Source organism: Citrus clementina, unplaced genomic scaffold, assembly GCF_000493195.1.
Source record: "Citrus clementina cultivar Clemenules unplaced genomic scaffold, Citrus_clementina_v1.0 scaffold_5, whole genome shotgun sequence".
In the NCBI taxonomy this organism is placed as follows: Eukaryota; Viridiplantae; Streptophyta; class Magnoliopsida; order Sapindales; family Rutaceae; genus Citrus; species Citrus x clementina.
This window is the reverse complement of record NW_006262201.1, coordinates 13,229,974-13,247,187: the sequence shown is the minus strand read 5'-3', so window position 1 is coordinate 13,247,187 and position 17,214 is coordinate 13,229,974. Positions and strand designations below refer to the sequence as shown.

Here is a 17,214-nt window from a genome sequence, read left to right as displayed (position 1 = left end):
GAAAACACAAGAGTTAGGAAAAAAAACGGAAATAGCTACATAAAATTTTTACATCCAACCCCCCCCCCCCCCCCCCCAAACAAAGAAAAAAATGGCAACAGGTCTAGCTTAAACCCAGTGTGCAAACCAAAAGTGCTAGAAAGCCTTTAAAGAAAGTATCCCTGGTATCAATTGTACCACTTTAGAAATGACAACAGTGTGTATAAATAAATTGATTCGCCAGAACACCAAATTATGATAATCTAATACAGGTAATCTTCATAATCATATAATTAACACAGGTAGTCTTCATTATGTACACGTGTAAATCCAAATTTTTACGAACTCATCCTCAACCTTCTGCAAAGCACTCCACAGTGACCTTGTGTCAAAAAGATGAATTAGAAAAAGGGATTTTTTTTTGGGGGGGGCAGGGGGGGGTTCGTTGTGCTTGGTAGAAGTAACATCGACCTCAAGCCGGCAATCATACATTGGATTATTAAATATGGAATTTAACTATTTATGATAAATAAAAAATTATAGTGTAGGACAGCATAATACCTGCCCATGTTTATCCCAAGATACGTCTCCAGCCTGTCTCCAAACTGTAACAACTGAAGTCTAGCAATACGGTAATCCCAAATTTGGCTATATTCATCATCTTCTGTTTCAGAGAACTTATACTGATTGGTTAGGTGTAGCCCATGTGCAAGTAAAGCCTTTGCAGAATCTTCTGTTCGTCCAACTTTATCCACACATTCAGAAAGTATGAAAGCTTGGTCCTTAATCTTTGACAAAAACATATTTATCTCATCTGTTCCCTGACTAGAATTCAACCACTGCGATTTTAAAACTTCATCAGTATCCAACCCATGATAATTAGCAAAGTCAATAGCAGTTTGATAGTTGCGGTTGCTGATTAAAATGTTATACATTTCAGGAACAGATCTCTCTGAAAACGATATTAAGCTCCAGTACAACATAGTATTGCCAGATCGATTAAATCTTTCTTCAATGAGCTGCACTGTATGATTTGAGTACACTGTTTCTCTGTCATAATTGGATACATTGAATCTCTCTTCAACTGACTTACTCTCTAGAAGAAAAACATGACCTCGAAGTTTCTGTGCTGTTCCCAAAACAAGCATGGAATAAACAGGATCAGTCTCTTTAACTTTTAAACCACTAAGGACATCAATCATTGTAATGATGCTACTCTTTCTTGCAAGAATAAGTATGTTATCAGACCACCAAGCAAAATCTGTTATATCACTAATAGGTTTTGTCCTTCCATCAAATAAACTATCAGCCACTTGTAAGTCAAATCTCTCTCCACAAGCAAATTTTGACAAGGAAAAGTTATCTTTGTCCATCTCAAAAATGTACAAGCATCCATTCGTATCAGAAGTAGCAACAAATTTCCCCTGTGGTGAAATTAGCACCTTTGGATGTGCTAGCTGCACCTCATGACCTTTTGGTTCGCAATATAACCCTTCAATCTGGGTAGTATACAATTGTTCCAGTTCTAAATTGTGACATCTACGCCAAAGAGAAATGCAACAGGGCCCTGGATTTATAAATTTAAAAAAAAGTTAAAGAAAAAATGATAAAAAGATATTGGCAAGTCTAATAACAAGATAAAAGGCCTTTCATTTCCTAAAAAGCAACTGAGGATTGATGATACAATCTTAAGAATAATTGACCACAAATGTTAAATGTCGTAGACCCCCAGCCCCATACATAGAACATAAAAGTTCATGTTTTCATATAGACCATGCACAAAGAAGTTTAGGACCCGCCAGAGCTTTCAGAATACCCGGACACGAGTTGATGAAACACAGTTATAAGCAAAAATGAAAATCATAGCTATTGGTGGAAAATATCTGTCACTGAAAATGGGAAAAAACATTCTGTAAAGTCCATCTGATCATTCTGTTTCTTTCCATGCTGATGTCAATGCCTTATCAGTTGCAAACCAGGTTTACAAAGGTTCAATTAATTGGAATGTTTTATATGGCAAAAGGAAAATAAATGATATGAAACTATACCAGAATTCCCGCTAGAGGTTAGCGAACTAGTGTCAGTATTACTGACAACAGACAACAAAGAAAGTTCCGGATGATAGTCAGTGCAGATAACATTCTGAGGAAACTGCCTCCTCAAAGTCAATCCACTACTTGAAGCACTTGCAGAGGAAATAGAGGCACTTGGATCCTGGCTGATTTCAATTTGATGAAGGAATCCATCTGATGTAAAAACAGTGAAGCTACACCTGAAAACAAGTTCTACAAATTGAGCAGCACTTTTCAATATGGCTTCAAAGAATTCAGAGAAAAAGAATGTAACTTGAGTAAGAAAAACCCGAGGAACTTTGAAAACTTCAATCACTAACTCAAGATTATTAAAATACATCTTTGACAACATTAAACATCCTTCTGTGCCAAGCTCAATGCTGCTAAACAGAGGACAGGGGCCAGAAGGAACACTTACAAGCAAGATCTCTGTACGTCAGTTTCATCTTGTGCAATCAAACCAATTATTGGCAAAGACACTTTCAAATGCTTATTCGTGAATCTTGTTATCTCTTCACCGTTTGCTTTAAAAAAGTAGACTGTGTGAGTATCATCAACGATTCCAAGCACATCGTGAGATTCTGACCAAGCTCCATAAATTGAAGCACCAAGCCCGGTACCTGGAAAGAGGAGTAAAAGGCAATCACAACTTAAAAAATGGAAGAATGTTCTGGAAGGATTCATAAAACTTGAGGAAAAGTAATTTCTATTCATCCAAAAAATTAGTCCATCTCACAATTCATACTCCAACCATTAACCATCCATATTATCCAACTTGCAATAACAAACTTCCAGAAAATGACTTTTACAGGGCTATATTACTGGTCACAATGGTCCCATAAAAAAACAATTTCTTTCTTATTGTCTGCTATAATCGACATTAGTGTAAATGTTTGTTCACGTTTCAACTTTTTAAATGGTCTCATCAGAAAATAACAAAGCATCAACTACAAGGAAAATTTTTGAAACCTACTTGAGGGCAAATTCAATTTTAAAGGGAAAACTTAAGAGTGAAAAGAAAAAAAACAGAACAAGAACTGACAGCTTAATTTTGTATTTGAAAATCAATCTTACCATCCTTGTGAAAAACGAATTCCTAGGTTCTGTTGGTTAACAAACAAAAATCTGGTGCCAATCACGAAAATACTTTAATATATAGAGCAATTAAATCTTACAGTTAAAAATGCCACATGGCTCCTGGTAGTCATCATCCTTCTGCAAAATTGTAACTTGATTGACAGCAGCCACAGCCACACGTTCACCTCTTGGGGAAATAAACAAGGACACCTGCTTCTTAGTTTTCCTTGGTTGCCTATACATGCTCCATTTCTCTCTAAGTTTGCTTACACCTTCATTATGTAACGGAAGTTAAAAAAAAGGAAATCATGAAGATGTGATTACAACCAAACAATTTCAAAAGAGCAAGAACATCCCAAAACTACCTTCCAAAGCTATCACAGGGCACCAAGTAAGAAATTGCTGGATAGCTTATAGTGACTAGAAACACAACCAATACCTCTTCCCATATACAAAACTAGAAAAGAATGAACAATGTGAAAATGATTAGGTTACTACGTAAATGCTTTTCCTTTAACCCATCAGGTTATGTTATTATTTCCCAAGTAAAGAGTACAGTCTAGAAATCTAACTCTTCAGCCATACTTCATATTGCAAGCCCCTTCAGCAATGGTTTGGGTAAGCTTTAAAATAGTATTAAAGAAAAGGAAATTATATCAGTGACGCCATTATATTAACACAACAAATTTTGTTGGCCCTAAAGGATGATTAATATTACTCATATGATACATAAAAGGAGATAGAAAATACTGAAATAAAAAGAAATAGACAAAAACTCAGGTGTTACAGAAACAAACTGGAAAAACTGAAATACCTGGAACTGAAAGACGTGATAGGATACTGCCTTTAACTCCTTCATTTACCTGTATTCAACAAATAATTAAGAAAACTTACTATGAAAATAATCAATGATGAAAACAAACAAAAGGATTAAATGAGTGAAATAAAGGAAATGCAATAAATTCAAGGTGAGACCTGTTGGGTTAATTGAGGAGGGTAGTTCAAAGTGTACGGCCTGGACGCGTGATGACGAGTCTCATAAAGGACTTGTCCTACAATGTCATCCATTTGATCTTTCTTCTAAAATCTCCACTCTCAGAAACAGTGAGAGCTGAAACATGCCGTTTGGTCAGTTGGACAAAATAATAATTTGGCAGAATAATTATAAAAAATTCACAATCCTCCCTTGATAAAAGAGCCAAATAACTCATAACCCATATGTTTTTACTAACAAGGACAACAGACAAGATGATGAATTATCAAAACCTTTACCATAATGGCAATAGTGTAAATTACACAAAGTAAATAGCTTCTAACGAGTCTACTGCTTGACTCGTTATGTAACTCAATGAAGTCAAACTCAAAACTCACATTATCAAAAATAGCTAGCAATAATCAATCAATACTATATATGTACCGTCGGCATTTTACCAAACACTTTCCTATCATCATATAAATAATAGCTTGTTGCACCATGCACAAAAAGATATTGTTTAATCATGTCTCTTCATTTTAAGTTCATTTTTCTTTCTTTTGTTTTATCTACTCTATTTCTCAAACTAAATTGTTTAAAAAGTTAAAAAAAAAAAAGAAATTACCAAGAGCAGCAATTTTCACAGAATCAGATCTTGCACCTCATCAAAAACAGAGACGCCAAAATGTTTCTACATCAACTGCTATGTGGCACAATTCCGTTTCAGCATCGTGGTCCGGGTGGTTCTCAATTGAATTCTGTGCAAAATGTTAAAAAAAAAATTGAAAGAGATTTGGATTCAGGAGAAAATTAGCACTATTGTGCTTGATTGAGATGTTGTTTTAATTTTTGTTTTTTCTTTTTCAGAATTTTATATAAATGGCAGTAACAAAGCAAAATAATTTTAAGGCATGTTTGGTAGCGAGATAAAAAGCTTTGGGTTGAATTATTTAAAACAAATTATATTTGATCCCATGTTTGAAGAGTCAAAAAACCTTAGAATTGCTTATCTTCGAAGTAGGGGTGGACGTCTGTTCTGCTTAATGGTAGGTAACGGATCGGAGTAATGGTTCAGCAATTAAAGCTGGGGAATCTCCTCTCTCCAACAATAAATATATATTTTTTTTCACCATTTTTATTGAATGCACAGAACACAATCACACACACTCAATTCTGTGAAGAAAAACTAAACATAAAAAATTTATAGCCTTGCACAATTACATTGCAAAAACAGATAATTAAAACAAAAATAAAATCATGTCGCAGCGTGATTTTGATCTATTAATAGAATGCACTCCAATTAAAATTACGAAATGAAACCAAATTAAAGTACCTGCAAGCTGCAATACGCAGTGAGGAGCTTAGAGAGCTCGGTGACCAGTGACCACACAGAGTCAACAACCTTGAAGGAAGCGGCAACTGCAGTGACCAAAACGGAGCCAGAAGGAAGCGGCAGCAGCAGTGGACTTGAAGGAAGCAGCGATGGCTGCTAGATCGTGCAGCCAGAAGCAAGCAAAGACAGTTATTGGAAGGCGGCAGCAAAGCCAGAAGGAATCGGCAGCGGCAACGAAGCCACAAGGAATCGGCAGCGGCAGCGGCAGCGAATCCACAAGGAACCGACAGCGGCAAAGATTTTGTTATCGACAATGGCAGCAAATTCGGCAGATGGGTGTTGGGCATCTGAACCGAAAATAAGATGTGTTATAACTGTGCGTATATATGCGTATGTATGTGTATATAAACATATATTTTAAAATTACAAAAATGTGATATATTTTAAAAGTACAAAAATGTCAATAGAAATCGGTTTGGTTCCGGTTCGGAAATTTTCAACCGAAAATCGAACCTAAGAATGGTTCGGTCAATTTTAAGTTTAACCATTCGGTTTTCAATTAGAATATATCGAACCAAAACCATAAAATCGAACCGATTTTTAGATTCGTTTGGTTCTACCCACCCCCTGGGACAAGTCAAAACTCAAAACTCACATTATCAAAATAGCTAGCAATGATCATTCTCACTATACGTCTACCATCGACACTTTTATCAAACACTTTCCTAACACCATAAAAATAATAGCTTGTTTCACCATGCACAAAAAATATTGTTTGATCATATCTCTTTCTTTTTAATTTCCTTTGTTTTTATGTAATCTATCTCTCAAATTAATTTTCACAGATCAGATCCGGCACCTCATCAACAACAAAGTTGCCGAAACGTTTCTTCATCAGCCGCCACGCGGCACAATTCCATTCTAGCGTCGTGCTCTGGGTGGTTTTTGATCGAATTCTGTGCAAAATATTTAAATTAAGTTGAAGGAGATTTGGATTCGAAGAGAAAATTAGCTCTATTGGGCTCGATTAAGATGTTTTAATTTTTGTCTTTTTTTTTTAGAATTTTATATAAATGGCAGTAAAATAATAAAATAATTTTAGGACCTATTTTGTTAGTTCTATAAAAAGCTTTGGATTGGATTATTTGAAATAAATTATAGGTGCGTTTAGGATAGAGGTTGACTAACTGTAGCTTTTAGTGTTTGGTAAATACTAAGAGCATCACAAAAAAATTTTTCAAATAAGATTTTATTATTTATTTGAAGAGTTACATCAATATTTAAGGAGTAATGATACAGCCACAAACTCTTGTTCAAACTTATTTTGTACAAACTGACGTGTCATTAATTCATTGGTTGAATGAAAATATAAATTAATAAAAACAAATCATGTGGGCCAAGTAATATTTAATTCAACCAATCTTATCATGCCACATTAGTTTGTACAAAATAAGTTTGTACAAGAGTTTGTGGCTATATCATTACTCATATTTAAGACTCTAAAAAACACTCTAATTAAGATTCTTCAAATAAAAAATGATCTTCTCTTTTCAAATTTGAAGAGTTACTTTCTCCCTCTTCAATTTATATTTTATTACTTTTTGTTAAAGAAAAAGAGAAATGTGCTTTAATTACTATTGACTTTTCCTTTAAAAAAATAGTTATTTAATTAAAATAATATTAACTCATTTCTATTTGAAGAGTCTTTTGGAGAACAATATCTTTTTTCACTCATCTATTTGCCACATAGGTAAACAAATGAATATTTAAAGAGTAAAATTTATAAAGTCTTTTGGAGATGCTCTAACTGTCGTAACTTGGAATTATTTTAATATAATTTTTTTATTTATATGATGGAAAATATATTATATCTTTAATAATGTTGACAAAATTATTATTTAAAATTTATATTCACTACATATTATTAATTTTTGTTTCATAATTATAGTTTTTTTTACAACAGTTGCAACTTAAAAGTTACAGTAACTCAAACAAAACTTATATTTTATTGCGTATTTGTTGAGTAAAAAAACCTTAGAATTATTTATCTTTCGGCCATCATATTATTCCATTTACAAAAATGAAAAAAAAAATTATCCCATGGGAGACGCTCGATTAGTTGGATTAGGATTATACTGTTTATTCAATTAAAAATAGTAAATTAAAAATATTAAGTTATATTAATATGTGATGAATTTAATAAAAAATATTGATTTTAATAAATATAATTTTTAATTTTTTATGACACAATCAATATTTTGCAAAAAAGTTTCACTAATTTAAATTTAATTAATTAATTAATTTATTTAAGTAATATTTTATTATGCATTTACTAATCAGTTATTAGAATGGGTAAAAATCAAAATGGATTATAATGAAAATGAAAATAAGTTGTCTAGTTGAGATACAAAAATAAAAAATAGAATGAGTTATATTTTCAATGACAATAAGAATAATAATAATAACAATAATATAATAATATTTTAATTGATGACAAAAGTGAAATTATAAAATTTGGATGGTGAAATATTGTGAGTTCAAAAAATGAAGAACTTGATTCCCAACTCCTATAGGAATTAATGATGTGTTTACTTATTAGATTATTGAATAAGAATTTAAACACAATCAAAAATTTCTTTTTCACCTCATTTAAAATGTAGGAATATTATCATTTATCCACGGTAAATTTTCCCACATATCAATTCAATAGCATTGTTTTTTTAAAATCATATTTTCACCCAATGCTTAAAATTTTTATCACTTTATCATCAAAATGTTAAAATAACTAAATATTTCACAGAATGTAAGTTAAAAGTTGATTTGTCCCTGGAGCTAGGGGTGTTCAGAATCCAATCTGATCCGCTCAATCCGTCTGATCCGTAATAATATAAAATCCGTGAATCCGCAAAATATATATATATATATATATATATATATATATATATATATATATTTATTTATTTAGTTAAAAAATTATTATAAATTTAATTAAAGAATATTATAAATGTGACATTACATAGTTACATAAGCACTATAATATATCTTAACCATTACCCAATAATAATATAAAATAATTAAATAATCAAATATACAAATATAACTTGTAAAAATTGTAAAACAAAATAAAAGCAAAGTTACACGTACTAACAAAAGCAAAGTAACATAACGCCAAGTTACCTACAATTTGCAAAGTCACCCAAAAGCAAAGTAACATAATGCCAAGTCATCAACAATTTGCAAACAAAAACCCCTAAGCTTCCCCGCCGCCACATGCACTAGCAACACCCAATACTAGTTCGACACACTCTCAACACCAATTTGAAGGACGTCGGCCGCACGATTCCAACGAGGGCAAGGCATCTTCTTCCCCGAGTCTATCAAGCCACTTCATAATCACTGGTTCCAGCCAAACAATTGCACTATCACAACCTTCAAGATTGCCACCCGTACTTCTCCTGGTTCTCATCATTGACAGCTCCGTAATCACCACTTTTCGACAAGTACAACAGCCCTGGTGAAGGATTAGATTGTGTTTGGTTTCAGAAATTTTGCCATTTCAATTAATTGTGGCTTTATTTGAACAATTAATTTCGGTGTCATATTAATGTATTATTGTAACTTTATTTGAACAATTAATCTTAGTGTGTTATATTTTGAAACTTTAAAAGTATTATTGTAGCTTTATTTGAACAATTAATCTCGATGTGTTATATTTTGAAACTTTAAATGTATTATTTTAGTTTTATTTAAATAATTAATTTGTTTAAATTTTATTCAATTCTAAATTTAATTGGTAGTAAAATTATTTTTATATTAATTTTTTTTAATTTCATTAGTTCATGGATTGGGGAGAACTAAGAATTTTTAATTCGGAAACTAATGCGTAAAATGGTGGATTGGATATGGATTAAGTTAAATTCGCATCCGATCCGCAGACGTATGGATTGAATATGGATTGAGTCAAATCCGCATCCGATTCGCAGATGTATGGATTGGATTTGAATTGAGTTTAATCAATCCATAGATTGGATTAGATTGAAAAATTATAATCCGTAAAATTGTGGATCGGATATGGATTGATATCCAATCTATAAAATTCGATCCGCGAACACCCCTACATGGAGCTTAAAAGATGATTTTGTCATTTGAAATGAAAAAAATTACAAAAGAGAAATTTACCCTAAAAACGTTAGCTATTAAATTATAAAGGGCTGCTTTTCTATCATATAAGCCTATTGCTATGCATTCAAATATCAAATTCCAACTAATGCAAGTCAAACACTTCAATTTTGATAATATCATTTAAACACAGCAACCCCTAGCCATTTAAAACATTATAATGGTAAGCCAAATACCCCAACTTAATACTTTATCATTTAACAACAACAACTATTGCAAACATTATAATTCATTCAAATATAAAATATCCACCTCTTTTTAATTTTCATTCAAAACCAAATATACTTTCAGCCTTCACACATAATTCAAATTAAATAATGGCCTCCAATAGTTACTTAAGTACCAATTCTAGGGGTCGATCTAAAAAACCTGCAGAAGTTACTTGTTACCCTAAAGAATATAACTATGGAGTGCAAACATGTGCTTTGGCATCTACTATATTGGAAAATCCTAACAAAACTATTTTGAATATACAAATTTTTTTAAGTGCAATTTTTAGGAATAGGCAAAAGAAGACATAGAAATGTGTAACACCACATGTGGTCATGACATGAAGCCAAATGAAAATGTAATGACGATGAATAATAGGCTACAATGCATTAAAGCAAAACTAAAATTGGTCAATGCTTTTGTTTATAATTTTGTGGTAGGCTTATGCATGAGAAAGTAATGTATTAGACATGACAAAGTACTGTAGCATTCAATCCTTGTTGGTTAAGATGAATGAAAATCAAAAGTGTTTTCATTAAACTTTTTTAGATAGTTAATAGAATAATAATAGTACGTGCTTTCAAATCATGACATAATATGATAATGCATTAACAGCTTATTATAATACTATCAGCTTGTGCATTCAAAATACAAAATAACCTAATGTATTAGTAACAGTTTGGGCATTTAAAATAGGATAATATTAACATTTTACTAACCATCTACGATATGTGAAGCTTATGAACCTTAAGTTGGATTTGGAGAAAGATTATTAGCTTCATATCGACCTGCATAGAAAAATTATAACTTTATAATCTAAGACAAACATTGGCTATTTCTAGACATCAAACATCAATATTAGAATAGTACCTCTTCTACCTCTAGTTGTAGTAAATGAAGAAGCTCCTCTTATTCTTTTACCTCATCTTTCTTTATTAATAGTAAAACTTTCCTCTAGACCAATTATAATCTATTTAAATTGTAATATATAAATATAAAGAAATTATCAATAACTACAACAAACTAAAAATTATTTTATACTCAAATCAATATTTACCCTTTTTTTTGTCCTCGTTGAAGTACTTGCTGCACTAGAAATCTTTCTTGGTCCACTAGCACCCTATTTAAAATTACATATGTAACAATAAAGTATTAAGCTCAATATAAAAAAAAAAGTAATTAAAATAGTAAGTAATAGATTGACACTTTATTTTGAGCTCTCATTTCTTTTGCTATCGATGACCTTAATGGGCATTTCCTCACATTGTGGTTTGTCCCACCACAAAAGGAGCAACAAATATAGAATAATCTAGTTTTTTTCATTGGCTTAGTAGATGCTCTCTTCCTCCACTTCTTTGGTCTTCCAATCTTCTTCATAATCTTTAGTGGAGAAAGGTTTGGCCTATCGCAAAGGTCTTATGTAGTCTTACTAGGTATAGCTTATACATTATTATATAAGTGTTTAAGTATGCCTATTTGGTGAAGTATTTTGGTAGGTACTCTTATGTTGTTTGTCTTGTATAAGTAATTGCATCCATAGCATAAGTATAAGGAAGTTAATCTATTTCCTAATAACCACAATTACAAGACTTGCTCATCATATCAAGAATAAACCTCTTTGCTGGATAGTAATTCTTATCCTTAACTTGAAAGTAATTTAATAAATAGCAATTGTCCAACAATGGAAAAAATATATATTATAATGAAAATGATTCAAATTCACATCTGAAAGTGAAAACCATCAAAAGTCATTATATTAATCTTGTTTCCTACTTCATAAGCACCATCCAATTCTTTTCTCACTTTAAGTGGAATATTGCTTGTCCAAGTATTTACTTCATTTCTGCTTTCTGTGAATTATGTCAAAAACATGCATCTGATCTCTTTAAGCATGGTTAAACAAGACTTATCTCTGTGGGGGTAAGGTCCAACTATTAAAGTATTATGAATTATTGGTACTTGTATGGTCCACTTTATAATTATTGTTATACTTATATCTTATCCAAGTAAACTTAAAAAGCTCGGTCTCTAACCATTATCATGCCTCTAACTTTTTTTTTTTTTATCTTTTCTATTGCATTTGTGTAATCATACTTTGTAGTGTTACTAACAACCCTCCAAAATAGATTCCTCAAAATAACACCAGGATGTTCTTTTCAGAAGTTAGCATATACATATCTAGCACATAAGTTATGATAGGCAGTAGGCCACATGGTCTCAATTGCTCTGAATAAACCTTTTTGTCTTTCAATACAAAAGGTAATCTGACATGATTTATTATCAAAATATGAAGGTAAGATTTCCAAAAAACTATGTCTATCTTTTACTATTTTTTATCTGATAGACTGTTAATGCTAATAAGACCATTCTATTATTGGCATCCATATCTATAGTAGTTAATACAATTGCACCGTATTTTGATTTTAAATGACATCCATTCAACGCAATGTATGGCCTTTAACCATTCTGAAGCGCATTTTTTAATGTTGAAATACCATAAAGAATCTCTGAAATAACACATTATCAAGCCTAATGAATACAGCACAAAGCACTTTACAAATCGCATTAAGATCATACTTGTGAATCATTGTAGTATATTAAAATGAGTCCTCATAGCCCTTTAAATGATTTCTATAAATGTCTATTCTTGCCTTCTGATAACTCTATGAAATAAGAGTTATTATAGTATTTTTTAAACTTAAACTATTATTACTTAGAGAGTAAATGATGTGTTTTTATTGCATTTTTTGTTAAATTTTTCATGAACATTCATTTAAGTTTAATTTTAATAAATTGATTGTGTTTTAGATCACTTTATGCTCTGATTATGTGCATGATTGTAGGTGACCAAAAGCTCAAACTTTATGGATGGAATGTTGCAGTAGCAGACTTGCAGAATGACAAAGAATTTTTCTGTAAATGAACTAAAACAAGTTTAAATAAGAGAAGATGTTGTAGCAATTATTGCAGCAATTCAGGAGCAAATATAGATAAGACTACTCGCATGTTAACTAGCAAAACAACGATAGGTGGCACAAAAAGATATGCAATCCAATGTTTCTAAAAAAAAAAAAATACTTGGCAAGATGCTTTTGGTTGCCCTAATTTCAATATATAAAAAGAACACATGTGAAAGAAACAAGAGAGGATGACGCGTCAGACAAAAGTAACAAAGAGAAAAAAAAAAAGAGAACAAGAGAGAGTTGAGGGCTGTAGTAAGGGATTTCTGAGAAAAAGAAGAAGAGGTCATAAAAACCAAAGAGAGAGTCATCTTGAATTTAGCTAATATCAATTTCTACTCTTGAATGACTTGTTTTCATCTCTCTATGTGAATGTATTTAATAGCAAAAACAAGTTTTGTTACTGTTTTATCACCTATCATAAACAAAATTTTGATGTAATTAGGTGTTAAACAAACTTAATGGTTATTTGACTTATATATCCGTGTTTCTTAGAATCTACTGTAACATTTTTCCTTGATTTTATTTATTACAAATTTCTATTTCGGTTGACCACCCATTTAGTGGATACTAGCTAAAAATGAGCCTTAAAAATGTATGACTTAGTGGAATAAATCAAGACAATACGTGATTTTAGATTGAGTTTCCCAAGTTGAGTTTATCTCAGTTTGAATAGGATCATGCTTAATCTAAGATTAATGAAGAATTAGACGTAGAGATTCATTTTGTAAGGCAATTGGAATTTAGAACGCATAATGTTATATCTAATGTTAGTATAACAACTTGTCACTACTAGGTTGCATATAGATATAAGATATTCAACATGTGACAACTGAGGATGCATGAAAGATTCTACTCAGTGCTGTAGCAACAGTACCGTAATTGAAAAACAGTCAATATCATTAAATAAGTTTATGACTTAACTACTCCTTTCCATTGATTATATCTTTGTGCTTGACCTAAGATTTCCTTTATTGCATTCTATTTATTGCATTTTTAATTTCGCTAGGTCATTAATTTCATCAATAATTTTATTTTTAATTAGACTTAGATTGCACTGTTAAGATATAACATCAATCCCTAGGAAAATGATTTGAATACTTATCATTATATCACTTGTTATGTACATATGCACATTGACACCTACAGCAATACACATCAGCACCTTCTCTCCAGCCCTATACAATTTCAAATTCTCTATCCTCACATCAAATGTCTCATGCATAAACTTCACATGAAGATCTACTGTAACTTGACTCCTTATATTCTCTACTATCCATTTACTTCCTTGTCTGTCTACAATCATATTTCTTTTGCAACTATTTGATTATAAATCCACCATTAACTTTCATTATACCTCTCACTTATATCATCGACGATCATCAATTTTGCATTTGTTGTGAAATCTCCTAGGCTTATTACACACCTTTGTAATTTCAAAATTTTTATCCACTATCATTTCACTTAACATAGATCTGAAATAGTCAACATCATCCAATAAATCTCCTAACCTAAGTCTATGCTTACCATCAAGACTTGGCTATAGGCATGCACTTCCATATGATCCATAAGTTCAATAGTGCTCAGATCATAATCTGAGTTAGATGTCTCAACCATCACTTAATGATCTAAGTCAATTCTTAGATTTGCACCCTTGGGTATGTTTCGGTCATTTTTAAGATCATCATAAGTAGCAAAATCCTCCTCAAAATCTGATAACCAATCATCATTATAATCAATCTCATGACCAACCTTCTTATTTAGGTTTGTTTATGGTCTATGTCGTCAGTCTTAGTGGTATTTCATCACCATCATCAATCGCATGCCCAACATTCTCATTCAGGTTTGTTTGTGGTCCATATATAGGGATGGCAATTTCTGGGTCCGAGTCTGGGTTTGGCCTCTTTGGATTCGGACCCGGATACAAATTTTTTGTACCAAACTCGAATTTGAACTTGAATTTTTTCAATATGTGTCCAGGCCAAGTTCAACCCGGAAAAACTCGGGTACTTGTATTCCAGGTTTTAAACCCGAATTGCTTAAACTAAATAGAATTTGGAAAAAAAATTAACTTGTTCTGAAGAAAACAAATACAAATCACATGACATATCCAGGAAATACAATACAAGTATAGAATCTAAAATTCAAAGTTTCAAAGTAATAAACATCCATAGATACAAATCCATAACATAAATCTACAATTCAAAGTTCAAACTTCAAATTACTAGTCTAAAGACTAAACTCTCGATCATCTACTTTATTTGACTATTGCTTGCTCATCAAACTTTCACTAATCAAATGCTCCGTAGAAATTATTGCTTCCTCTTGAATTCCATCTAAAAGAAATGTATAAATCATAAACATAATGAACAAGACAACTAGTTAGTGATAAATTGAAAATAAAAATAATATAAGAAATTCATTTGATTCTAATAAATAAATTTCCTGTACCTTCTAGGTTTTGTTCAAGGTAAAAATAATTTTGAGTGCACACCAACGCCACCACTGTAGATGGATGAAGTTTACTATGATGGGGGCTCAAATATCTACCTCCAGTATTAAAAGAATACTCAAAAGCAGTTGTTGATACATGAATTGCCAAAAAGTCTCTTGCAGTCTTTGCAAGTATAGAATATTTGCCTTGATTATTCTTTTATCATGACAAAATATCAAATTAACTAGTTGAAGCAAACCACTTCCCTCAAGATAAAGCTCTAATTTTGATTTAGAATGACTATTATGTGTGTTTTCATTTCTAATGATGCCCACTCATCAGCCATTTCATCTAAGTCCAAGTCCAACATAATAGAATCCCTTGTTGTAGTAGCTTGAGAATTGGTAGAACCATTAACTCCTCCCCCCCCCCCCCCCCCAACTTGAATTTGATGAATGCTTTACTTTATACTCATGCACTAAATCAATAAATAACTTACGCACCATTTCAATTTCAGTTTTAACTTTTTCCCCACATATTTTAGGAAATAAAAAGTTAATAAGTAGCATTTTATGCCTAGGATCTAACATAGTCCCCGTTGCAAGAACTCCATGAATAACATTCCAATACTTGTCATACTTTACAATCATCATAGTGGCCATATTTCTTATCCCTTCAACTGTTGATTGCAACCATGCATTCATTGATAATCTAATTTCAAAAATCTTAGCAACAAAATAAATTAGATGTTGGATATTATATCCCTAAAAAAAGTTCTGTCAACTTATAAAAGCTCTTTAGATACTCACACATAAACTTTGACAAATTCATTTTTGACTCACTAGGCAAAGATGTATAATTTCTCTCACGTTCCTTTAAACGATCAAATACATCTTTATACAACAACATAGTAAGTGGAGTTCTATCTAGTTTTACAATCAAGTACCAAGTTCTTGGTTTCTTTAATACCTAATTATTTTTTTGCATCATCAAAATTTTCAACCCTAGCAGGTGTTGCTGTCTAGTAATGAACATTGTCGCTAATTTTTCAACTCCCTTTTATATCACAAATAAACCATCCCTGACTATAAATTTCAATATATGAGCACAACAATGCATATGAAAGAATTTGCCACCCATAATCATTGAATTAATAGAAAATTTCTTCAACAACAAGTCAATTATGGTATCATTTATAGCACAATTATCAATAATTAAAGTGGACAACTTTCTATCTATATTCCAATCCATCAAACAATCAAGCAACTCATTGCACATTACCTCACCACTATGTGGAGCTAACATATATAAACCTAACCATGTGAAAAAATAATTAAAATATTAAATAGTACATTAATTTATGCTTAAAAAAAAAAGAGTTTCAAGAATATTACCTCATAATACGACTTCACAACACCCATGAGCTATCAATGTAATGTGTCGTAATAACCATGTACCTTTTTTTTTTATTACTAGCAATCCACATATCTATAGTAACCGCAAATTCTACTCTCACAAGCTTCCAAAATACTCATTGTCTTCTTCTTTTTTTCCAACATAAAAAAACTTCAAATTTTCAACTTTGATAGTGTTTCTATTAATAGTCTCAATAGAAGGTTATAGTAGTTTCAACATGTCGTAAAACCCAACATATTCAACAAATACTAAGGGAAACTTATGAAATACAATCATTCTAGCCACAAAAAGCTTTATTGTTGCCATATCCAACTTTGATTCAAAACTGCAATTACTAGGTTGCAGTGGTTCCATAAGCTTTAGAAGAAAACGATAGGTGCATTTGTTGCACATTCTTGAATGACCTTCTAGGACAACATTTAGTATGATTGTGTTAGCCTAAGGGGCTATACATAATGTAATTTTGATGATAACAAACATATATATTAAGTGATTTAATAAATATTGTATTTCACATTTTCACTAGTTTTTGAAGGGTAATATTTATGCAAGTGAATCAAGTGAAATCAAGCTCAAGACTA

At 31.5% G+C, this 17,214-nt stretch overlaps 1 protein-coding gene across 4 annotated transcripts in view; it reads right to left on the bottom strand.

Annotated features, from left to right (window-relative positions):
- LOC18041443 (MAG2-interacting protein 2) overlaps positions 1-5,796 on the bottom strand; it is a 14,949-nt gene extending 9,153 nt beyond the window's left edge. The window contains exons 1-8 of one of the 4 annotated variants that reach the window (XM_024184910.1): positions 5,435-5,796; positions 4,727-4,859; positions 4,104-4,239; positions 3,943-3,991; positions 3,227-3,400; positions 2,470-2,671; positions 2,028-2,251; positions 541-1,546 (exon numbers count right to left, since the gene is read on the bottom strand). In XM_024184910.1, the coding sequence (XP_024040678.1) occupies positions 541-1,546; positions 2,028-2,251; positions 2,470-2,671; positions 3,227-3,400; positions 3,943-3,991; positions 4,104-4,196 (1,748 nt within the window). In that variant the 5' untranslated portion in view covers positions 4,197-4,239; positions 4,727-4,859; positions 5,435-5,796. Of the gene's footprint in view, positions 1-540; positions 1,547-2,027; positions 2,252-2,469; positions 2,672-3,226; positions 3,401-3,493; positions 3,586-3,700; positions 3,752-3,942; positions 3,992-4,103; positions 4,240-4,726; positions 4,860-5,434 lie in introns of those variants that run through there. The other 3 variants (XM_024184911.1, XM_024184912.1, XM_006431931.2) reach the window with 3 other exon arrangements.
- Between the last annotated feature and the right edge of the window lie 11,418 nt (positions 5,797-17,214).